This window comes from Borostomias antarcticus (genome assembly GCF_949987555.1).
Source record: "Borostomias antarcticus genome assembly, chromosome: 18".
In the NCBI taxonomy this organism is placed as follows: domain Eukaryota; kingdom Metazoa; phylum Chordata; class Actinopteri; order Stomiiformes; family Stomiidae; genus Borostomias; species Borostomias antarcticus.
Genome location: NC_140251.1, coordinates 4295014 through 4320013, shown reverse-complemented (window position 1 = coordinate 4320013; position 25000 = coordinate 4295014). Strand labels below are relative to the sequence as shown.

Sequence of the window (25000 nt, the reverse complement as noted above, 5' to 3'; positions counted from 1 at the left end):
AAGCATCTGCGTCCTCTGCACCGTTAAACACTTCCTAAACCATAAGTCTATGAACACAGTCTATATTACACACTGATTATGCCATATTTAACATACTGTGTAGAGGCTTGGGTAATACAAAACCACACTGAAGACAATATGCACACTTCAGAAAAGGGCGATAAGAATAGTTAATAATGTAGGCTATTATGAACATACCAATCCTTAGTTTTTAAAGTCAAAAGCACTGAAGTTTATGGAGTTAGTGGATATGAAAATAGTGCTAATTCTATATGAAGCAAGAAACAATTTACTTCTGGAAAACATACAAAGGCTGTTTAGAGAAAGGGACTGGATATACTGTCATAGAAATTGTTATCCTATCCTCAGCCTTGTCCTTTGTCTTACAGTTTCACTCTACCCCCTGTATCCAATCCCTCACCTCTTCACATGCAATCACCCCTGCTGTGGCTTTCTCACTTATAACAGGATGACATCTCCAGGAGGTCGATACACCCAGACTTACTGTCTCTACTAGTGACTTTCCATTGTCTTCATTGTCCGTTCATACCTGTTTGCTAATTTTGCCGCACTTTCCTCTGACCATTGTTGATGACGTGTTGATGAGTTAGCCAATCAGATCTTAGAAACGTCATATCCGGATTTCATTGTTTATAACAGCGCGCAAGCTCAAACCAAGTACTTTCGGTGGGTGAAACACTTTGTGTTCCATTTCCGTAGCCCAGTTGTAACTGTCTGTATTTTGGAATGAAGAACCAGTCTTTGAACGGTTGGTAAGAACCTTGGCAAACCTTCTTCTTACTTTTGATTCATATTTGATAGTTACATAAAATTATTCTACAACAATATGCACTGAGGGCGAGCTAAGCTGGAAGCAGCCCAGATTTAATACCACAATGAAAAGCATGTGCATATCAGTCTATGGGGTGAAACAGTGGAATTAGGTAAAATAAGCTAAAACTATGGTTTGATGTAAACAAACTCATTGAATTTGAATAAAACAAAATTCATGATGTTTGGTAATCGAAAAACCCATATAAATACCAGCCCAGATTTAATACCACAATGAAAAGCATGTGTATATCAGTCTATGGGGTGAAACTATGGAATGGACTGTCCGAAGATATGAAGCATAGTGAGAATGTGCTACTTTTAAAAGAAAATACAAACAAGCGATGTTGGAGAGTTCTAGTCTTGCTTGTGTAAGCTGATAGGTATGTCCTGAGGTACAGTATGATGTTGTTTCTTGGCCACTAGCCAAATTGATTTCTTCCCTCTTTTTTTCATACAATTGTTTCCCATTAATTGTTCTCATACTGTTTAGGCTACAAGACTTCCAGGCAATGAATTACACTCGTCTTAAATTTATTTATTTATATTTGGTGGATCCTTGGTCATATACGACCACGTATATAGTAAATTACCCAAAGACATGAAAGGCTAGGCAATGTATAAGCAATTGCTTCAGCCTAGCCCTTTTGGTTGTTAACCACACAGAAAGAGGGTTGAAAGTTTTAAATAATAATTAAATATGTATTTTTTGTTTTAGAAGATGGCCAAAGAAATATTCATTCATATTCTAATTTTCTTGTTCTAAGAACAAGATTGACTTATTATTTTCATTAAATACTGTACAATCATCAAACTGGCTAAGTAGAAAGATTTTTTACATCACCTACTCAATGATACAGAATGATACTGATGTATAAAAATCTCCCTGCGCACAAAATTGGGCTGACAAAGAACCTGCGTCTACAGGACCTACGTCCCCTTGGTGAGGGCTCTCCGGCCTCAACAAAACACATCAAAGATTCAACTTACAATATCATGAGCTCTGACTCGTAGCGCACCAGGGCGTTCTTCTCCTGGACCAGTTTGAACCACTCCTGCATCAGCTTGGGGTCGTCCTTCTTCCCCATACCTGGAGGAGGTTGACAGGGGTCAGCATGTCAGGTGGGGTGGGAGGGGGGAGGAGGGGCTGAGACAGACATTGACCGACACCGACACAGGGAATGACAATGACAGCCAAGCCAGGATGACGTCCCCTGCCCAGAGATGGAGAGGTGTAGATGCGGCACCAGTTCGTCTGGCCCTGCGCGACCCACAGAAGATGGCGTGGATGAGGCAGTGCTTTGGCCTCAACTTTGACAGATGCTCACGCCAGCTGAGGGAGTTCAACTGGTGTTGCAAAGTTGAGGGTGTTTGTGTGTCTCATTCTGGGGCTGTGTGGGAGACCTGTCCTAGCATGCTACTTCCCTTACGCCGTGGGAGACTGAGGGAGAGACAGGAATCTTGGAGATACCAAACCTTTGCACATGATGAACCTACGAAGCTTCCCTCAAAGCAGGATGAACCTCCAGCAGTGATACATCTCGTTGGATCATAGTACCGCTGAGTGGTTTCAGGAAAACAAAGCAAACTATTCTCCCTCAAAGTTGACGTTGTTACAGGGTCACGTGGTTGCAAGATGGACATGTCGTTCGACCAATAGCGAAGCTGGAACTCCTCTTAATAACTCTGGGGGAGTGGCCTTTACGGCTGCTGTGGCCTGCACCAGTGGCGTAGTAGTGAGTAAGTGGGTATACTCTAATAACAGATCCTTAGCCGCGACTCTGCCATGTTGTTTACATAAGTGCCAGTGAGTATGCTTCAATGTCCATGGTGGAGTACATGGCTTCTACTACTGCTGTGTATTACATGTATACTACTGCACACACCCTGGACTTCACCACTGCACCACTGCAGCTAGACCCCACGCAGCTACCCACTGAGCAAAGACACGTCTAAAAAACGTCTTTTAGATGTCTTTTTTGTCTTTTTCGGACGTCCAAAGACATCCAATTAGGAGCCAGAATGAAAGTTTATTTTAGACGTTCAGATTTTGAACCTGTTCTGCACGTCCAGAGACGTCTTAGAGGGGTCCAAGCTAGACGTTTGAATATTGAGGGGTCCAGCAGACGTACAAATGGGGTTCTGGACCGACGGACGTTATTAAGACATGATCTGAACGTCTCCCTGACGTTGCGTGTTTGCTGGGTAGAGGCCAGCCTCTCCCCTCCGTAGGCCCGGTCCACAGCATGCTACAGCAGGCCTGTCGGCCGCATCGCACAGCCTCTGTCTGTCATGGCCAGGGGGGAACCAAGCACTGTGAATGAGACGCCGGAGAGCGGACCCGTACGCGTGTTCGCAGGACATACTTAGCTGGAGGAGGGGAGGCTCTTGCAAAACGAAAAGGAAAAGCATAGTGCACAGATAAATGGCACGGCCGTGGTCTGGGACTGCGCTGGGCCGGGCTGGTTAGCAGGAAAGGGCAGAGAGAGAGGCAGAGAAGAGTTCCTCAGACAAGGCAGAAGAACAACACAGCAAAAAAACGGGAGAAAAGAACATAAAAGAAAAAAGAAAACTTTCTTGCATTCTTTTTCTCTCTCTCTCTCTCTCTCTCATCCTCCACCACCCTCCTCGGGTTAACACTCCAAACACACAGGAGAGAAGAGCCACGGTTAGCACAGACACACATAAATCAAACAAACACACCAGCAGACACCCAAGCCGCCCGAACTCAGCGTCCCTCAAGCAGTTTATTACACACAGGTGTTGAGTCGGTACACCAGACAACCCATCTATTTTACATAATTGCTTTGTTCATAAACTAATCCTCACATAATTCTCTGAATCACAAGCTTGCCTGCAAACAGTAGGCTCTGGATAGTGTAGGCTATGCAGGTGCCCCCTCACAAACACACACACAAACGCGCACACACACACATGCACACGCACACGCACACACACACACACACACACACACACACACACACACCAGGGGGAGATTGGACCACACCTCCATGCAGCAGGCCCATCATCTCCATTAGTTGAACAGCAAACCAAGGGCATGCCATTGATCGAACTCACACTAAAGCAGAGTAGTTTCCCCCTCAGCAACATAGCTACTGTACATGGAGCTACTGTACATGGAGCTACTGTACATGGCACCATAAAGAACACTGACGCATAAACCCTGGGTGGTTAAAAGAGGACTTAATTAGGGCTATGGTGTGTTTACAGCTGGTTGTGAGCCCTGTGTAACGTTTCACATCATCTGATTGAATCAATTTGTAAAACATATTTTTTACCGAGTGGCCACATGAGATATTTCAATATATATTTCATTCTTTTGTTAATGGGTTTTTTAGAAACTCATAAACAGTCCCTGCTGGCTCACTGTAACTGTGGATGCTGGAATGATTACAAGTTCTTATCAGTATCCAGATAGTCAAGTAAGTAAGGTCTGCAGTGAGTACAGTGTGTTCTGCTCCATCCCTGCGCTGTCCGTGCTACACACACACACACACACACACAACCCTGACCTTCTGGGGAAATCTACTGAGCCTCGTCATCGTCACACGGGAAGGGAGGAGGAAGAGGGAGGAGGAGGAGGGAGTTCAGGAGCTGGGGGGGGGTTCAGAGAGAACCCTACTCCACGGGGGGGGGGGGGTAAGTATCCGCGCGGTAACCGGCCGCGTCCAGGAGGCAGGGTTTACGTTACCTTCGGGGGAGCAGCACTGGCAGAGGGACAGAGGTCTTCGGCGAGGGCTTCCCACATAGGACTCAACTTCAATAACGTGGGGGGAAAGAGGAGGACCAAGGAGGAGGAGGTGGAGGAAGGGGAAGGAGGAGGGGAGGGAGGAAGGAGCGGAGGAGGAGGTGGAGGAGAAGAAGGAAGGAGGAGAAGTGGCAGACACGGAGAAGATAGAAAGCGTGGTGGGGAGTGAAGACAGGAGGGAGGGAGGGAGGGAGGCAGGGAGGGGAAGGAGAAGAGAGAACAGTGAGGAGAAACTCAAAAGGAGACGGAGCACTAGGAGAGAGAGGGAGAGCTGAGATCACCAGCAGGGGGGTGGGGGAAGGGGGGGGGCAGAGGAGAGTGGAAATACAAAAGGCTGGAGATCATGAGGAGAAATAATCCTCTTCTTTCATCTTTTCCATCTCTTATTCTTGGAACATACAAGAGCCTTGAAACAAGAACACGTTGATCTCAGCAGGGGTCAGTCTGTCCCTGAGCCACAGGCGCTGCATCACGCTGATTCACAGCACTCTGATAATTGAATTAATCCACATAGATGGGTTTGAATTCATCACCAAATTACACAAAATAGTTTTTTCCTTAGATCGTAATTATTCAGTCTTTGAAGATATTTCAGCGCTGCCAGGTAAACACTCTGAAACCTCCACTCTGACCGCCGACGCCGACGTAGGGCTATGGCGCGTTTGAAGTGCAAATTGGGGTTTCTCACCAATCATGTGGAGAGCCTCAGCGAGAACCTTCTCTGGGAAATGAGGCCCTGGCTATGGACTACACCAGATAACACACCCGTCACAGAACCGAGAGAACTGGGAGAGCGAAACAAAGGCGCGATGAGGAGGGGGAGAGGAGGGAGGGAGGGATGAGAGAGGACGAGGAGGGACCGCGGACACCGACAGGAAACGCTCCTTCGCAGTTATACGTGACCGACAGAAATGGATTGCGGGTGAATATCGCCGCAAGGGACCATCACAGAGGAGGAGGTGCGTTGGCGACCTGCCATGTAGAATATCTGTCTCCACTCAGACTCGCCTGGGTGGGAAAGTCGGAAACCCTGCCAGCAGGCACAGACATATGGTTTTACTTCAGACCATTTGTCGCGTCATTAAAAGATCACTTGAGACATCTCTATCATTGGCAGTCAGGGAATTGTGAAAGCGCTGGCTGTCTTTATTGTGGGAGATTACAGTCATAAATGGAGTGTGATCTGACGTGTGTGCGCCAGGGGCTACTACTGCAGTCCAACCATGGCCAAGGAGAGCCCACTGGATGTACCGTCATAAGTCTCTGGCGCCCCCTGTAGTTTGACAGGTATATAGCCGTGCTGGTCAGCTCCACAGCCCGTGTCCCTGGCTGCTGCTGTGCACTCCGCTGACCCTTCCCAAGCCCACCTCCCAGCCTCACCCCACATGGACTGGTAGAGAAATGAGTGGATGGGAGAGTGTCGAAAGCATTGGTCCGAGCAGCCAATCAGAGGGCGGTTTGGAGCTTTCAGCAAAATGCTTACACATGTCCAGTTCACTCAGATCTCCACAGGTGATTAAGGGGACAGAGAAGACTGAGGGGGTGATCTGGGGCAGAGCTGCAGAAGCTACTAGAAGCAGTGTGGAGCAGCGTCTCAGAACAATTACCCACAGGTCCACACAGCAGCCATACATGCAGCCGTATAGGCAGCCATACACAGTACGACTACTGATCTCTATGAATACAGCAGCAGGCCTGGGCCCCTCTGCCTGCTTCAGACAGAACACACGGGGCCTCCACAACACACAGCCCAGATGGAAATCATGACTACATTCGGTTTGATTCAAATACCAAGTATGGACAATTTTATCCCTGCATATATACTGTACTTACCCCATGTAACGCAGTATGGTTTACCTCACATATTACATGATGTGACGTATTGGAGGATCTTTATTTTGTGTTTGTTATGTGTTCATGCAATACTGCCAAGCCTAACAAGATGGCGTCATTAAGGGACAGGACGTGACAACTCCACTGTACTGTATCTCCGGTCTGATGGAGGACAACACCGTGGCTGAGCAGACAGCACCACAGAGAAGCACAGTCCGACGTCACAGGACTACAAACACCACAGGACTACAAACACCACGTCACACATCCACCCTGGGTCAGACACACACTCGGTTACTGTTGACCAATCACAGCCTAGAAACAGGACGGCTAGGGGTTAAGGGTCAATGCTTCTAGCACACACTGGGAGGGGGGGGGGGTTATGCAACTGAACAGGTATGGTGGAGTCAAAGGAGCAACAGTTGGAGCATACTACTGCAGCGCGTAGCACTGAGGGAAGGGGGCGTGGCTAGTCAGGGGGCAGGAAGCAGTTTAGTACGGGTCAGACTAGTCAGGGAGCTTGTTACTTTCCAGAATGTGCATGCGTGTGTGTGAGAGAGAGAGAGAGAGAGAGAGAGAGAGACCGAGATGAGATAGAGAGAGTATGTCTGTTTACTAACAAGCTTAAACATTACAACTCTAATCACGATCGTAATCAACAAATTGATTTCAGCGAGTTCTTTTTGAAGAGCTTGCATGCCTAGCCTCCCTGGGACGGAGGATGATGAAAGAAAGTGTTGGGGTGTGTTTGGACCGGAGAGATCAGAGGGGAGGGGTGCAGCGATGGGAGCAAGCTCTAGTCAGTGCTAGTACAGTAAAGTGGGAAGAGAAGTGGGTGAGCTAGCTGGTGTGTTAGTGAGTGGGAAACAGCGACAGGTTTGAAATACATACCGCCCAGATGCAAGTCCAGGAAGTCACTGTAATTAGACTCTCCCCAATAGTCTACAACGACAGGATGATATTAGAGATAGGAGTTATTAAACAGTTACACAAAGCCCCACCCAGGCACTACAGCATCTCCAACAACAGGTCATGCATGTGCTCACAAACGCACACGCACAGAGACACAGACACACACACTCACTAACCAAAAGTAGTACAAACACCCGACACTCAGTACTCACCACAATACATATGCAGTTAAGGCCACACACTATAATATTCCTACGCTACATGACATTCCCCAGAATGATGAGACACACAGACAGACATAGATTTGCTGTACTGCTATGAACTGACTCTGTGGCTTGTGCATGTGGATGTTGGTGAGGTCAGCAGCAGTCGTGGTGTGTAACTCATATGACCGTCATGTTTAGGAGATACCACAAAATTATATTACACAGGGTCATGGGTTTAAATGTCTAACTTTATGCTTACGACAACCCATCGACACAACCTCAACACCTTTGAAGTGAATTTATATTTACTTCCTTCTTAAAAAGTTCATGTAGAGTACGCTAATCTTACTCTGTCCCAGAACAGAACGAGAAGGACGTTGAATAGAATAGAATAGAATAGAATGCAATAGAATCTCTTCCAGGTACTGTAGACAGACCTTGTCCAGTATGAGCACACAAACACAAATCTACTGTATGTGTAGACAGACGGACATTCTCCAGACAGACTGACATTCTCCAGACAGACTGACATTCTCCAGACAGACTGACATTCTCCAGACAGACTGACATTCTCCAGACAGACTGACATTCTCCAGACAGACAGACATTCTCCAGACAGACTGACATTCTCCAGACAGACAGACATTCTCCAGACAGACAGACATTCTCCAGACAGACTGACATTCTCCAGACAGACTAACATTCTCCAGACAGACTGACATTCTCCAGACAGACAGACATTCTCCAGACAGACAGACATTCTCCAGACAGCATGCGGCTCCAGACAGACAGCTACTGGGTGAGTGGCCAGAGACGTTGAGATGGAGGACTGGAGCAGTGTGGCACCACAGATGGCACGGACGGACAGACGGACGGACGGGTGTTATATTACAATAATAACTAGAGTAGAGCTAATACCTGATCTTCTTTTGTGTTGTTTTGGTAAAGTGTAAGTACCTCTATACAAGCCTTTAAGAGAGTAGACGGCAGAGAGGTTAAGGGCATCTTTTAAACAGTCGATCGGATGGGATGGAGGAAGGTTTAGGTCCAAGCAAAAGATGAAGAAACATTGATAGGGAAAAAAAGATGGCCGTCGACTCTGACACTTACACTTACACCAAATTGTGAGCTGCATAATACTACAGTATGTTCATATTAAATGATAAGCATCATGTTCTAAACATGATTGTGTCTACTGCAGACCACCTTCGGTAGGTAAGCGTTGTTGTGACATTATCACACGTGGCGGGTGCCTTACATGGCAGGTGCACTAACGTTGTGCTGATGCTCAACAGTGACTAGCCATTCGGAAGAGGGTGTGGTGACAGTCCCTTGTCCAGCACACTGTGACGAGCTACATCATTGCGAAGGTGTAGTAGTCTACTTCTGCATTTCTAATCTCTGATGCTGGTTGAGCAGAATAAGTGCAGAATCTGCTCTTATAAGTGGTGCATCTGTGAGGCCTGCATAATATAGTCAAGTCTGTAATAGTTTTATGGTAAGTCGCTGGATAAAGAAACGTCTGGTAAATTACTAAAATCTAAATGTATAATGGTTTTTAAAATATTGCACAATAAGAAACCGCATGAAAACATAATCTATCACCATTGGTGAGATTGATTTCTTTTGACAGTGAGTATTTCTTTCCAACTAGACGTTCCTCAGAAGAATGGAGAGCTCCAACCTCTTTTCCCTCATCTTGACCTTAGACAACCTAACCACACCCATATGGGCAGGCCCCTTGGGGTGAGAGCCAATTAGAATGAGAGGAAGTGAGGGCGATGTATACCTGCTTCCCCTCGTAGGGCCTTCTCTACGGCCACGCCCCTCTCCTCCAGCTGTCTCTGCTTCTCCTCCACCTGCTCCAGCTGTCTCTGGATGATCTGAGGAGGACATGAAGAACCATTACCATCTCTCTCTCTCTCTCTCTCTCTCTCTCACACACACACACACACACACACACACACACACACACACACACACACACACACACACACACACACACACACACACACACACACACACATGCGCACGCATGCACGCACTGATGCATACACACACAGCCTACCAATCCATATCAAATCCAATCCACTTGCCTTTCTTTGTGAGGACAGAGGACCATAAAGGTCATCTCATAATTAATGTCTTAACGTTACCTCAGATTTTTGTCTAATCTAAATATTCATAAGTTAGAGCGCATTGGTGCATTGCTAATTACTATATCTTGCTCTCTGCACAGCATTCGGTCCAGATGACCTCTATCTTTGGGAACATGTCTGCCTGTCTAGTCTTTCCACCACTCACAATGTTGCTGTCCTTTCTTTTTCTTTCAAGGCGACCTCCTATTGGTTACCTGTGCCCTGTGGAGCCTCTTGAGTTCCTCCTGCTTGGCCTGTCGCCGGGCAGCTTTCTGGACGCGGCGCGTCAGCTTGGCGTTCAGCTCCTCCTCCGTGTAGGTCTTCTGTGGTGAGACAACAGACGGGTCAGCGGTCAGAAGGCAAGGCTCAGCTGGTCTGACTCAGGACAGGCTCTTCCAGGGGCGGAGCCTCTCTGTTTCACAGCACATGGAGCGGAGAAAGGTGAACGCCTAACAGAACGACTGAAACAGTCTACAACCCACCATCTACTACAGCTAAGGATGGGAGACAATGGGACACCAATGTTTCTTTCTGAGGAAGGCTATCAGTGGTACCATAGAACAATAGAGGATCTAACATACTATGGAATACAAGGCAGCTACTACAGTGATCTTCACAACATATTTAAAATCCTGGATATCAAACTAAAATATGGGGGTAACCTTAAGTCACTCTGTGTCCCACTCTATTCCTACTGAGAGCTCTTAATTCTCAATCTAATAGATGTTTAAGGATGTTATTCATTTGGCAATTAACGTATCATTGATCTGATTCAGAAAATAATTTGTTCAGCAATAAGCCGGAGCGACACAGGGAGAGAGAGAGAGTTGGTAGTATTCAGAAGGAGGAATTCTGTAACAGGAACAGGAAGCTGGAGTCAGAGCTCATCCAATAGCAGCACTGGAGAGAGAAAGGAGTGCTGCAGTGATAGGCTGGTTAACATCAGACCGGGACAGACAGACAGAGGAACCGCCCTGTGATGGAGGCCATAACGGATAGATCAGTCATGGGACCAGAAAAGTAAGGGGTGCAGGAACAGGTTGGCCCTCCAGCAGACAGGGGGCGCTGTGGCCTGGCTGTGACATGCATCCAGAGCACGGTTAGTGAAACAGTGAAGGTGGATGTTGTGGCCAGACAGGAGAGGAGGGGGTTAGGGTGGTGGGTGGAATGGCGCATGCGCAGGGTGATTTGGCCAATGGGGATGGATGTTTATACACACTACCTTAGTGGCGTACGATCTCTTGAACGCCAGTGCGTGAGGGACATAAACAGACTTTGGGAGACAAAACAAAAATACAAACAAACAAAAAACACGGAAAACAAACAAACACCAAATGAAATGGAATGATTAAATGGGTTAATGTCATGTTAAACCAATCAATATAAAATGTACATCATTCAACCCAATTACTGGTCCCATCAAACAGGCCATGTTAACGACCCACGGCCCCCCAACACCAGACAAATCAGGTCACCAGGGGTGCAGTGGTGAGATGCAAATCAACCTTAATTAGTATCATGATTTATTCAAACAAAATACACATGATTATGATTATCTCGCATATTGAAATACCACAGCCACCATGAAATGACATTTAGTTAAATTAATTAATAACATGACTTGGCCCAAAAAAAAAAAAAAAGAGTCCTATAAAAAGTTTTTTCCCCAAAACTGTCAGTCAGAATGGTCTGACTAAAATCAGGAAGCAATGACTTACCCGTCGTTCCTGTCAGTGATTAAATGATAGTTCTGGTATACTCCAGAGAACTAACTCTCCTAAAGTACTGTAGGTCTATTCACCGACACATCTCTAGAAATCTACCGAACTACATCCACCAGACAACACAACAACTATACTAGACTTGCGGGATGGCTAACTCCTGATTATCCCTGCAGAGCATGCCAGGGCCAGAGAAGCACGTAGGACAGAATCATGTCATGTAATTGAGTAGAATCTGTGTAGGGTGTACTTGTGTTGCTGACATCTCTGCCGAAACACTATACTGGATGTTTTATGCATCTGTGTGATAGAGACAGATAGATAAGAGAGACAGACAGGGTGCTTGGCTGAGTCAACAGACTGAGTACGTACAGGATGTGTGTGATCATCATTATTCATTGAACAATTAACGGCATGTCTCTGCAGAGTTGAGAAGTTGTTGTGAAAGTGTAGTTAAACGTTCTAAAGCTGAGGATGATGAGTGCTTGCCTCTGGCCCTGGGCTCAGTCTAGTGTGTAGCTAAACCTCTCTACACGCAGAGCAGCAGCAGCCAACTAAACACTTCTGCATCTCACCACGCAATAAATGCAAATAGAATCAGATGACTGGGACTAGAGAAAGCCTAAATGGAATTTGTTTTTCCCTAGCAATGTAAATCCCTTCAAATAATGTAATAAATATGCAACTTCTCCTGAGTCCACAGATGTGCAGATAGACTCTCCTGCTCTGCCCTGACAATATATGAGCAAAATTAAATTTGTGGAGAAGAGTGAAGATACAGACTCTGTGGTACTGTTTACATCTGTTGAAGTAATATATATATATATAGTCTGACTCAACGGATGTAGGTTTTGGCAATAAACCTTGTCATTCGTTGTCACACTGACCAATCAGTGGCGAGACTGTTAATTAATCTGATTCGGGCCGAGAGATTCTCTCGGCACCAATCAGATTCGATCCAGACTATTTTGCAAAAGCACCGTCGCTGCGTCCGGGGCTGGCTCCGCCCAGGACGACTGTGATTGGTTTAAAGAAATACTGTGTTTTTTTTCCCCCCTATTGCAGAATGGTAATATGTCCAGCCACACCTGTCTCTGGCACTGGCACAGCGTAAACGAAGTGTGGAGATAGGTCTGGCTATGCGAGACTAATATATATATTACTTCAACAGTAAATCTAGATTTTATATATATATCTATACATGTATATATACACACAATATAGACCGCAAATGTACTGCGTGTCCCTAATGATCGTATATCATCTGTTGTATGTAGCAGATCACTCTGGCTGTGGTAAAGTCTCAAACTTCAGACGAGTCCCATTCAATGTTCACTTGTTGGTTTGGAATGCAGAAGAGTTTGTTCCACTGCTCTGCCTGTCACAATACCTCCTCATCGCCTTTCTCTCTGTCTCGCTCTCTCTCTCTTTCCCCTTCCCTTTCTCTCTCTCGTCGTTTCTCCCTCTTTCTCTCCTCCTTCACTCTCTCCGTCATCACATCCTTCTGGATGCCTGACACTAGGTCAAAGATGTCCGAATGAGGCTGGGCAAAAGAAAAGCAAGGTTCAAAAGAAAAGACAGCGGAAAGAGGACAATACACCTGTGGAGATGGGATGTTCCGACCAATCAGGGACCTGAGGGCGGGCGGTGAACACACAGCAGTAACGTCTAAAATGAGACTCACCTCAGCCTTGGACCTCTGGGAGGATCTCTCCAGCACGTCATCACAGGACAGGTCCGAGTCCTCAGAGAAGCTCAGGTTCCTGCGAGAACGCAGATCTACAGCACAGGAAGGAACACGGCAAAAAAGCAGTACCCGTGTTACATGGACACGGACTCAATAAAGTACCATACTGCTGTGTAACATCCAATCAAACCTGCTCAACATAAACAGCAAAATGGACGCTTTAATGCAGCCAAACTGGAGACGTCCCGTTGTCACAGAAGCTGTGTTCGGAATCGCTCCCTATTCACTATATAGTGCACTATATAGGGCGTCAGCCATTTTGTTTGTACTGTCCGAATTTTCTGAATAGTGTCAGAATTTTCGTTCCCTATATAGTCCACTATTTATTACCCACAATTCACCTTGATTTGCAGGGAACAGTGCATGTACCTTACATTTTCTCCGTTCCCTAGGTAGTTCACTACATGTACATGGTGAACCCTATATAGGGAATAGGGAGTGAGGGAACGAGGGAGCGATTCCGAACACAGCTCTAGTCTCCCCTTTCTCACCTGACGACCTCTCAAGAGGCGACGCTCTTTTCTTCCCAGAATCCTGTGTGGTGGAGCTGGAGGGCGTGCTGGGGCAGGACAACTTGTCCTCTTTCTTCTTCTTGTCCTTCTTGTACCCGGAGAAGACGGCCTTCCACAGCGACTTGTGTTTGGGCGGCGTGCCGTCCGGAGCATGCTTGTCGGAGCCCCTGCCGTCGCCCTTGGCCTTCTTCTCCTTCTTGTTCTTCCTCGGGGAGAAGAGGGAGGTGCGCTTCTTGCTCTTCCCCCCCGCGGATCCGTCGGAGGAGGCCGGCGAATCGTCCAGGCTCTTGTTGCCGCTGAAGAAGCGCTCGGGGAGCGTCTCCGCCTTCTTGGTCTCCAGGGCTTTCACCGCCGTCGTCTTGGGGACGACCTCTTGTCCTTGGCTGGACGACCTCTTGTCCTTTCCGGAGGCCTCCGACGGCGACGCGTTCCACGCCACTCTGGCGGCGGCGCCCCTGGCGGTCTCCGACTCCTTCATCTTGTTGAGCTGCTTGGCCATGGCGTCCTTCAGCGCCGGGCTCTTCACCGACTTCTCCCTGGCCCTCATCCTCTCCTCCGCGATCTCCTTGGCCTCTGGGGAGAACTGGATGACCCGGGGGGCGTGGCCGGGGGAGATTTTGGGCTTGCCGTTCTCCACGGCCAGCGGCAGGTGCAGAGGAGGCCTGTCTCGGCCGGGTTTGCTGGTGGGCGGGGTGTAGAAGCGCTCGTGCGCGCTGACGTCCGGCATCCTCTCGTCGTACGCGTCCTCCACGTCGTCGGCGAACGGGATCTCCGCCACGCACTCCACGAACGACTTCCTGACCTCCTCCCTCCGGGGCCTGCTCCTCTCCCGCCTCATCACCACCGCCGGGGCCGGGTCCAGGGAGGCGGGCGGGGCCGCCGCCACCGCCGCCGCCCTGGGTGCGGGCTTGGGCGCCGCCACCGCCACGGGGCTCAGCTGGGTCCTGGGCGTGGCCACGGGGCTCTTGGCCTTGGCGGAGGCCGACTCCCTGGCGGCATCGGGTCCAGCGTGGGGGCCGTTGTTCCAGGACACCTGGTGTTTCCGCTGACGGAGCGTGGCGGGCGACTGGTCGGGCGGAGCCGGCGGGGGGCTGGAGGGCGGGGTCAGCATGGTGGAGTCGGAGGCGTTGAAGTCGTCGACCGTGGGGGCGGAGCTGCCGTTGAGGCCCGGCCGGGAGTTGCTGCTCGGGTCCCGGTCCTGCGCCGCACCGTTGGTCCGGGGCGCCACGGGGGAGATGACCTGACCCTCCAGGGTGATGTTGAGCCGGCGGATCACAGAGCGTCCGGCGACGGCGGGCCTGACCACCCCCTCGGACGCCCCCGGAGACTTCTCCGGGAGAGGGGGGGAGGAGGAAGAGGAGGAGGAGGAGTCGGAGTCGGGGAGCCTGGGGCTGCTCTTGTCCGAGGCGCGGCTGCGGTCCAGGGGCGACAGGCCCAGGCTCTTCCTGATCTCGGCGCTCTTCATCCAGAACTCTTCGATGATGTCCGCCTTCTTGGGGGTCTCCTCCGTGGAGTCCGCGTGCTTGGGGGGCTGGTTGGGGGGTGCGGCAATGGGGGTGGAGGTCACCGCTGGGATGGGCTGGGTACGGACGGGGGAGTCGGAGGTGAGGGGGGGGGAGGAGGGCTCCTGGCAGGGGTGGGGCTGGCCGCAGATGGGGGACAGGGGGTTGCCCGTGAGGGGACAGGAGGAGCGCGACGGGAGGACAGGGGACTTGAGGGCGACCGTCTCTGGGAGGGGGAGGGGCTGGGAGCGGATGGGGGAGCGGACCGGGGACCTGAGGGGCGCGGTGGCGGGGGAGGGGACCAGGGTGGGAGAGGGGGAGGAAACAGATGTAGGACAGGGGGAGGGGGAGGGGGCCCGTGGACTCCCGGCGCTGGGAGTCTGGGCCGTCCTCTCGGGCGGGGCCTCCTCCGGCGTTCTGGGCTCCGGGAAGAAGTGCATGCCGGGGGATTTGACCATGAGCGATGGAGAAGTGGGACTCTTCTGGAACACGAGAGGAGCAAGGTTTACACCCACGCACGATGACACGCAACAACGTGAATAACAGGTCACCCATCAACACACATCACAGAACTAGAGAGAGAGAGAGAGAGGGGGGGGGGTGAGAGAGAGAGAGAGAGGGGGGGGGGGGAAAGAGAGAGAGAGAGAGAGAGGGGGGGGAGAGAAAGAGAGGAGAGAGACAGTGAGAGAAAGAGAGAGAGAGACAGAGAGAGAAAGAAAGAGGAGAAACAGACAGTGAGAGAAAGAGAGAGACAGAGAGAGACACAGACAGAGAGGAGAGACAGAGAGAGAAAGAGAGAGCGAGAGACGGAGAGAGAAAGAGAGAGGAGAAAGACAGTGAGAGAAAGAGAGAGACAGAGAGGAGAGAGAGAGACAGAGAGAAAGAGAGAGCGAGAGAGAGAGAGACAGAGAGGAGAGACAGAGAGAAAGAGAGAGCAAGAGACAGAGATAAAGAGAGAGCGAGAGACAGAGAGAAAGAGAGAGAGACGGAGAGAGAGAGAGAGGAGAGCCCTTTTACCTGTTTATCCGTCTCTGTGGGAGGTCTGACTGGCGACAGCACCACGTCCCCTTCCACCCTCACCGGACTGACCATAGATGGTTCTAGAAACACAACAAGAGCCGTGCGTTTACAAGAGGGATGATGCCGCGTACTGTACAGGCAGTACGTACTGTACTATATCCATACAGCGGACACACGCAGCGAGCGGCCGTGCGGTGATCTGCACTCGCCCCGCGTTTCCTACCGATGCTGGAGGCGACGCCCTGGCTCTCCGACTTCCTGTCCTCTTCGGCGAGCGCCTCGGGGCTCTTCGACGAGTGCAGGCGAGCCTCGGCCTCCGCATCAGAAGGAATGTCCTCTGGGAGATCCACACAGAAACCCTGTGACTACAGTAATACTGGACGCCATGTCAGCAGTTTGCCAGCTCAGGAAGCATATGGGCACGGCGCCGGTTACATCTGTATTATCACTCGTCAGCTGGTCTGTGAGGAAACGCCTGACTACTGAGGCGCTAGCTGACAGAAATTATGGATGTGGATAACAAGATAGCAATAGAGAGATAGAGATAATGAGAGATAGAGACAGATAGAGAGACAGATAGAGATACAGACAGACAGACAGACAGACAGACAGACAGACAGATAGATAGATAGATAGACAGACAACAGAACACCTCAACATAACCACACACCGTTGCACAACATATTACCAAAGTGCTACTGTATATATACTGTATTATAAGGTGCAGCTTCCTCTCCCACCGAGGTCCAGCCTGTGTTTCACAGTTTGTTCAGTAGTACAACACTGGTAGGTACTCCACACATGATATGTAGTTATTAACTTGTTGACCCACCCTGGTCCATCTCTGTGCCTGGCTCCAGTTCAGCGCTGTCGGCTTCTGCGTCTGGGTTGTCATCTTCACAGGGCTCTGGGGTGGCATGGAGGACAAGGCAGTTAGACCATGTCACTGACTGACCTTTTCAGAAGTTCAGCACGCACAGCAAGAGCTGATCTGAGCACGCTAAGTTTGACTAAAGGTTAAACTAGGAAAAGGAAAAGTCAAATATTTTACTAAAATTAATTGAAAGCCAGGAAAGAGATGAAAGCAGATGAAAGGAGAACTGAGACACTAGAGTATAATGAGGTCCGTCTCTTCTGTGGAATATTGTTTCTTTCACACATGGAAAAACATTATTAATCCAAATAATAAAAAATGTACATGAATAAAATGTAAAAATGATGAACACACATGGCATTAGTGGTTAGACCCGTGCACTTATCCATTTTTGGAAAAATGGATGTTTTAGAATGAAGCAGTAGCATAACCAAAGAGGTTAATGGTATCTGTTGAGAGATAGAGGTTATTGGACCAGCAGTCCTCATCCTCCAGACCCAGAATATTCTAGCTGAGAGAGTAACCAGGATGTAGGTTTCTGATTCTGCGGAGTCGAACCCCTACTGTACCTCCGGTTCATGCAAAGTCACGTAAGATAACGTTAAATAATTCCAGAACAGTAGCAATCCTCTAGTCTACCTGGCGACCCATCACATATCTCTGTTACTGTACCCCTCTAGCAGTTGTCACAGGTAAACAAGACTACTAGGGGCTACTACGCAATGGCCCTTGCATGTGCCATGCACAGAGGGGGGGTACGGTACAGGGCTGGCTGATGGTGGCCATCAGAACGGCAGTTAGAGGGATTTGAACCCAGGCACCCTGCAGTGCTGCCCCAGAATAGTGGAGTAGAGATCTCTCCCAACAACCACTCCCGGACCCAACCCTGACAACACAAAGAATTCATGACCACTTCACACTCAACCCTGTCGGCCTATGGACCGGCTTTCTTCTTGTCTTGATGATGATGTGGTGGCCAATTGTAACAAGCTGTCTATTAGTTCCTATACTATAGGTTTCTATTAGTATAGGGCTACACAAACTCCCTCCTCCTTCTCCTCTGGCTAGTGTGCTGTGGCAGGGGTGTGCGGGACTGGGCAGGGTTAGGGGTGAGAGGTCACGTGGAGGGAAAGTTAAAGCGCAAGTACTGGTCCGAGTGTCCGAACCCCAAGAGAGTGTGAGTGTGAGTGTGTACGCTCTGGCTCTCTCTTGAGCAGCATGCATGCTTGTGAGTGTTTTTTCTCCGAGCGCGCTTCCGTCATGCTGTGGAGAGGAAGGCCCGTCTGCAGCCAGAGCGGCAGAGCGTACGAGCTAGCAGAGGACCCCCGTGACCCCTGGCTCTGAGCTACCTCCAGACAGGGACTCCAGCCAGACTCTGACTGCCTCGTGACGGGCGGAGGTGCGGGCAGGGGCTACGGTCAGACGACAGGACACAAAACAAAAAGAAGACACAGGTGGGCGGGGGGAGCTGGCTGGGACACGACACCAGACACATCAGCAAAAGACACAAGGGACAAAACAACACAACATGAAGACAAACGGAATGAACATAAACAAAGGGATGGACGGACCCCGGGGTGTGACCCGTGACCTCTCTGTCAGCCAATCACACGCCTGAGACCCCAGGCAGCAACACTGAACAGCAGTGGCAGCTGGCCAATCCAATCCACAGGTGATTACAGAGAGTCAGGGGTGTGGTTAGTTTGGGAGGGGAAGGGGGGGCTCGGTCCTCTTGTCCCAGACACACACAGCAGCAGCAACACTGGAGAGACACCCAGGTCCCCCCCCCCCCCCTCCTCCCCCCTCCACCCTGTACCCCCAATGTCAGGGGTCAGTCCTGCTAGGGCTCCCCAGCGATCAGGTCCTCAGGCTGGGTTACCTGTGGAGGAGGCCTGGGCAGCGGGGTGACCCTCTGTGTCCCCCTCGGGCTGCAGGGGGGTGGGGGTGGGGCCTGCCTGGGGGGCCAGAGGGTCCACAGGCTGCAGGATCTGCTGGAGCTGCAGGTTCCTGGCTGTAGGGCGGGGCGGGGAGGGGCGGGGCGGGGAGGGGTGACGGACATGATTGGTAATGGTGGAGGTGGTGTGTGTGTGTGTGTGAGTGCATGCGTGTGTGTGTGTTTGGGTATGATACGGTTGTATGAAGGGAAGGAGGCAGAAATTGAAGAAGGTAGAGAAAGAGGGAGAGAGGAAAAGAGAGACAAAGACAGCCACACCGGAATGGGAGGATGAAACCAGAGGAGAGGAAAAGACAGGACATGAAGGAGAGACAGAAGAAGGGAAAGAGGAGGAGGAGAGATGATTAGAGATCAGCAGTTTTCTGAGCAGAGAGATCAGATCACCACACAGAGAGGATGGAGGCTGCATGCTCTAGACTCAGGACAAGAGATACAACCATGTCTTTAAACCACGAAACTCATATCTGTAACATTACAACATCAGTCATACTTTATCAAGTATCTTAAAGCAAAACTACACGTTCGGCAGTTTAGTAAATTAGTTTAAAAAAATCGCCAAAAGTTTTAAAAAAATGTGTTAAGGGTCATAGTAAAACAATAGGTAAAGCAGAGTGAACGCCATCCGCACCTGTTGAAAAACCGAATCCAAATTATTTCACGTTTCAAACAAAAATCAACACCAACACAAACAAGCAAAATCAAATCCCACTTCGGGAGTAAGCCTGGTAAAGAAACAAACCCAAACCAAATATTAATGAGACGTTCCTTCACACCAAGTTATTTCAGAGTGCAAACGCATCCATGGGCAGAAGAGCTGCTACCTTTAAAGGTACCTGTGTCCTCTTCATCAGTCAGGTGCTTCTCCAACCACAGACCTGACTGTAGCTCCCGTTCCCAAGGGCAGTACTCCCCCTCTGCCAGCAGGGGGAGACATAACCCCAATAATAACCAATACACCCAGGAGGGGTGAAGAGGGAGGAGACGGGAGGTGAGGAGGAGAGGTGGGCGTGAAGGGAGAGAGGATGAGAGCATGAGGAGAGACACAGAAGGTACGGAGAACAATGAGTCATGAGCAGAGAAAGTACAGGTGGTTCATACGAGGTGTTCTCTACACAGCAGAATACGTCTCTGACTGGAAATGGAGTTGGGTGATGAGAGGAAGAGGACAGACATGAACAGGGATGGAGGGAAAGACAGCAGGGCAGAGGGAGGACAGACTGCAGGAGCTCTAGGTCCCCCTGGGTAAGCCTGGCAGCTCCTAGACATGTCTGCTACCTTCTCTAAAAACACAGACTGGACTAAACCATGCCCCGGCCATTTAATAAAGAGCTGAACACCAGAGGAACTGCTGTTTTCAAACCTTAAACTCAACTCCAAACTCCAAACTCAACTCCAAACCTCAAAAGGTTTGAAAACAAATTTACCATCGCTTGATTCTTCCTCTTCCTCCTCTTCGTATTCCTCCTCCTCTTCCTCCTCCTGCTCCTCCTCCTCCCTGGCAGTGCCAGCCTGTGCCTGCCCCTGGCCCCTGGCTCCTGGGTCACTGTCGGCCTTCAGCTGGGCGTGGAGCTCCACCGCCTCCTTCCAGGGAACTCCTCCCAGGTCGGAGGGGCTGGGCGGCCCCTCCTCCTCTTCCTCCTCCTCTTCCCCTTGCTGCTCCTGTTCGTCCTGCTCCTCATCCTCGTCCTCCATGTCGGATTCTGAGCTACTGCGGGGACAGAAGTGGGGGGGGTGGTTAGATAATGGCCGCTGAGCTATGAGGGGAGAGGCTAGAAACATACTATCTAAAACCCCATTCAGTGCACACCGACGGTTCCCAATGCAAAACTGTAACCCCTCAAATTGAAATGTTTGTTCCAGTGCTTTGCTCCTTTCTTTGAGGGGAAAATAATCCGCTGCTATATCCACCCAGACCTCCCATCCTCTCCTCTCCTCCCTCCTCTGCCCTTCCCCTCTTCTCCTCTCCTCTCCTCTCCTCTCCTCTCCTCTCCTCTCCCCTCCTCTCCTCTCCTCTCTCCTCTTCTCGTCTCCTCTACCCTCCTCTCCTCTCCTCTCCCCTCCTCTCTTCTCCTCTCCCCTCCTCTCCTCTCCTCTCCTCTCCCCTCCCCTCTCTTCTCCTCACCTGGACCCCAGCAGGTCCACGCCCCTGGTCTTGTCCAGGACGCTGCTCAGGTTGTGTTCGGCCAGCGTCTCCTCAGGCACCTCCTCCAGCTCCTCCTCCTCTCTCTGCATGGACAGGCGGTAGTTCTCCAGCTCGATGCGCTCCGGCGTGCCCCTCAGTCGCTTGGCCAGGTTGGGCTCCTGAAGCCCGTTCACCTCCGCCCCTGGGGAGGGAGTGAGGGGGGGGGGGAGTGAGGGGAGGGGGAGGGTTGGGGGGCGTCCCGGGTTCGAGGGGGAGGACGCATACAGACAGACGGGTGTCAGACTCAGAGAGAAGACGCCGCGGGACAGCAGACAGGCGGTCTGGAGACCGGGCCGTCTCAACGGCGCAGGAGCCATGCAGGTCGTCCCATCAACCCCCACAACACCACCGCCACCTGTCCCCACACCGTGACAGCTACAGACAAGCGCGCAACATGATCTACCTCTACATGTCCGGGGCGTGCCGTTTATCAGGATGGTCGAAGAGTGATTCCTTGAATGCGGGCTGTGCGTCATGTCTGTGTACGGTATGAGGCTTGACCCAATGTGCTGTAGTCGTAACACCATAAAAAGGAGTACAGTATCAAACCCATCCTACGATCTCTGGGCATTTTCATCAGATCAAAGTCCTTCGTACTCTACAGACAAACTGACAAAAACACACCAATGTCTATTATCAGTTTATTGCATTCAATTCTTTTCCTACAGTGAATCACAAATATAATATATCTCTATATAGTATTTCCAAATGTATGTATTTATATAATCTAAAATTCTATAGGCAACAGGGTAAAGGTTGGTACTTTGCCTTTTTCCCATTCTAGGAAGCAACATATAAGTGATGGATTCTCAATCGAGGGATAGTTTGATAGATCAGAATGTGCTCATTATAACTGAAGTCTATGTCGTACGCGCCAGCGGAGCTAGGTGACCCCCTGTGAGTGAATGCACTGGAAGCGATGGCCCCAAGCTGACCCTGCCGGGGTCGCGTGGCGTGAAGAGGACAGGTGGTGAGTGTGAGCTTTGATGCGGAGGCTGACCGAGGCCTACGGCGCCCCGTCCGGCCAGGGGGGTGGACGGCGTGCCCAGAGGGGAGTCATGGACGCCGCGAAGGTGTGTCATGTGTGATGAGTGAGGCTGAAGGATGCAGGGGCCAGCCGTGAGCTGCGCATGAGTTTACCTGCTGTTTACCTGCTGTTTACCTGCTGTTTACCTGGTGATCTGAAGACACTAAGGCCCTCGTCAGAGCTCCCTCGCCCCAGAATGTACGAGGAGCTCCAAACACTGACCGTACAGTTCTAACTCTGACATCTACAGTAGTACAACAAGAGTTCCAGACATCTACTTTCCTTATCGATGAATGAAGATCATTATGCATCATGGAATTATCAGCGTAATTTAATGCAATTCATTCTAAATTATGTTTCACAATATCATATCCTAGTGCTACACCTTAGGTAATTGTTAGGCAGGCAGGGCAAGAGAGCTGCTATTATATATACCTTATACTATATTAATGTACATTATACCTTATACGGTACTTACCTTACATTCATGTTACTGTCTTAGTATAGCATAGAAGAGTAAATAATAATTTCTAGTTACTCCCTATAAGCGTTACTAAACCACGCTTTTCAACGAGTATCTATTCTGTATTCCTGTATGTGAGTGAGCAGGAGAGGAGAGATGCAGCATTGAGCAGTAAGCCAAGCCAGGCGCTGTTATGTGATGGTATTAGTGTTGGGGAGTGGGAAGTAGAGATAGAGAATAAAGGAGGGAGATAGAGAGAGAAAGACAGAGAGAGAGAGACAGAGAGAGAGAGAGAGAGAGAGAGAGAGACAGAGAGAGAGAGAGAGAGAGAGACAGAGAGAGAGAGAGAGAGAGAGAGAGAGAGACAGAGACAGAGAGAGAGAAAGGAAGGAAAGGAGGGAGAGGACAGCCAATAGCCCGGCAGAGAAGTCTGATGGAGGCGGAGAGGAGGGGTGGATGAATCTCACGATGGACCAATCACAAGCGCTAATACAGGCACTATCACTAGCTCCCAGCTATAGGCTGCTCTGATAGAAGGGGGAAAGGTAAAGCTTACAAAAGGACCAATCACAAGCTTTGATACAGGCATGTCATTACAGAAGAGGACAGCTATCGAAGGGGAGGGTGGGAGGGGACAGTACAGCTGACAGAGGGACCAATCACAAGGACCGATACAGGCGGGCTCTGAGGTGAGCTGTTGAACGGCAGAAGGTAAGGCTAACACAGCTGTTAAAGGCCACTACAGGTTATAATCACAACAGAAGAGTTTGGCCTTCTACTAAAACACAGTCGGGCAAGAGAGCATCGTCAGTTTCTTAATTATCTACAATAGGTACGTCTAATATACGGACGACAGTTTTTTACAAGGTAAGCAGGTCCTGTGCATTCAGTTAAGTAAATCTAAGGTTGAAGTTTTAACAGTGAAGCAGCAGCGAGACTATCAGCCGGGTTATAAAGCGCTCTGTCTTGCCCGACTGTTTTAATCTCAAGACAAGTGAAGAAGATGTGGCGTTCCATCCCAGGGGCCACCGAGCTGGCCAGGGCCAATCACAAAGTAGCCTCTGGCGGACACACCGGCCAGAGCCAATCACAGAGAAGCTTTTCTCGAGACGCACCGGTGCCAACGAACTGGAGCAAAGAGAGAATGCCACATCTTCAGGAAAACAATCGCACGCACAGAATCACAAGATCTACATCACAGGGAAGTCAGAGAGTCAGCAGGGAGGAGGTTAGAGGAGCTACACAGTTCCACTCTGGGGATGTTAGACTGAGGCCTAACAGGAAGTGAGGTCATGCTAGAGGAGGTTGCGCAGGGCGTTGAGGCTGAAGCAGCAGAGGAGGTAGAGACAGTATGTGAAGAGGAAGGGGAAATCCCAGCGGCGGCGAGCCACCTGGTGGCACGTCCGGGACAGCGTGCGGCGGAGGGTACGCAGGGAGCCGCCCGCCCGTAGCCCCAGCTCCGGGGCCAGGCGGGGGGGCGCAGCTAGGGGGCAGAGCGGGGTCACGGGCGCGGGGGTCGGGGTACCTGAGGGCCGGCGGTCGGAGGGCGCGGTGGCAGCCGCCCGCCCGGGGGCGTCCACGGTGACCGGAGAAGGCTGGGACACCTGGTTATCCTGGAGACAAGAGTTGAAAGGTCAAATTGGGTCAAACGTGCTATTACTCCTTCCTGTTCAGCACAGTAGTGGGACAAATAATCCATCAAAACCGCTGGTGACCCTAGACAGTATAACACGTCTACTGCAGCATCAGCACCATTGGACATACGGCTGTATTGATACAGCAGAGAAAGTCATTAACACCTACAGTACCAGTCAAAAGTTTCAACACCGGTGTGTCCAAACTTTTGACTGGTACTGTAAACTCTCAGCAAAGCTCAGGAATGGATGTGGTTTTCCTCTCAACAGCTCCTGTGTCTGAAGGGTCATTCAGACAGGACGCGTTTTGAGCTGCGCCTGCCACGGCACCTAAAGTTCAACCAGGTGGCGAGTCGTGTCCCGTGCTCTGAGGAAATGGGCCGTGGTGCGGGGGCGAGCCGTCAGGAGCGACGGGTTTCAGAGAGCAGCGCTGCCGTCTGCCGCGTCCGGTCTGAACGGCCCTTGAGGCAGAAAGTGAGCACGTACCTTCTCACTGAGGGGCCCCGGGGCCGGAGCCGGCCTCTTCCTCTGAGCCTGGCCGCCCAGCCGGTAACAGAAGTGGGGCTTACAGTAGAACTTCCCTGGAGGAGAAAGAAAGAAAGAAAGAAAGACACACACACACACACACACACACACACACACACACACACACACACACACACACACACACACACA

General features: G+C 50.3%; 1 protein-coding gene across 1 annotated transcript in view; it reads right to left on the bottom strand.

The window, feature by feature from the left end:
• mical3a (microtubule associated monooxygenase, calponin and LIM domain containing 3a) overlaps positions 1–25000 on the bottom strand; it is a gene marked incomplete at its 5' end in the record, with an annotated part of 50239 nt that overhangs the window by 4383 nt on the left and 20856 nt on the right. The window contains 19 exons of the mRNA XM_084452381.1: positions 1822–1921; positions 4544–4609; positions 7325–7375; positions 8470–8520; positions 9341–9434; positions 9905–10012; positions 10912–10962; positions 13095–13189; positions 13649–15653; positions 16189–16271; positions 16415–16528; positions 17024–17098; positions 18415–18537; positions 18945–19076; positions 19841–19933; positions 20444–20727; positions 21142–21343; positions 24217–24304; positions 24812–24906. Coding sequence (XP_084308507.1) covers positions 1822–1921; positions 4544–4609; positions 7325–7375; positions 8470–8520; positions 9341–9434; positions 9905–10012; positions 10912–10962; positions 13095–13189; positions 13649–15653; positions 16189–16271; positions 16415–16528; positions 17024–17098; positions 18415–18537; positions 18945–19076; positions 19841–19933; positions 20444–20727; positions 21142–21343; positions 24217–24304; positions 24812–24906 — 3910 coding nt within the window. The remainder of the gene's footprint in view (positions 1–1821; positions 1922–4543; positions 4610–7324; positions 7376–8469; positions 8521–9340; positions 9435–9904; positions 10013–10911; positions 10963–13094; positions 13190–13648; positions 15654–16188; positions 16272–16414; positions 16529–17023; positions 17099–18414; positions 18538–18944; positions 19077–19840; positions 19934–20443; positions 20728–21141; positions 21344–24216; positions 24305–24811; positions 24907–25000) is intronic.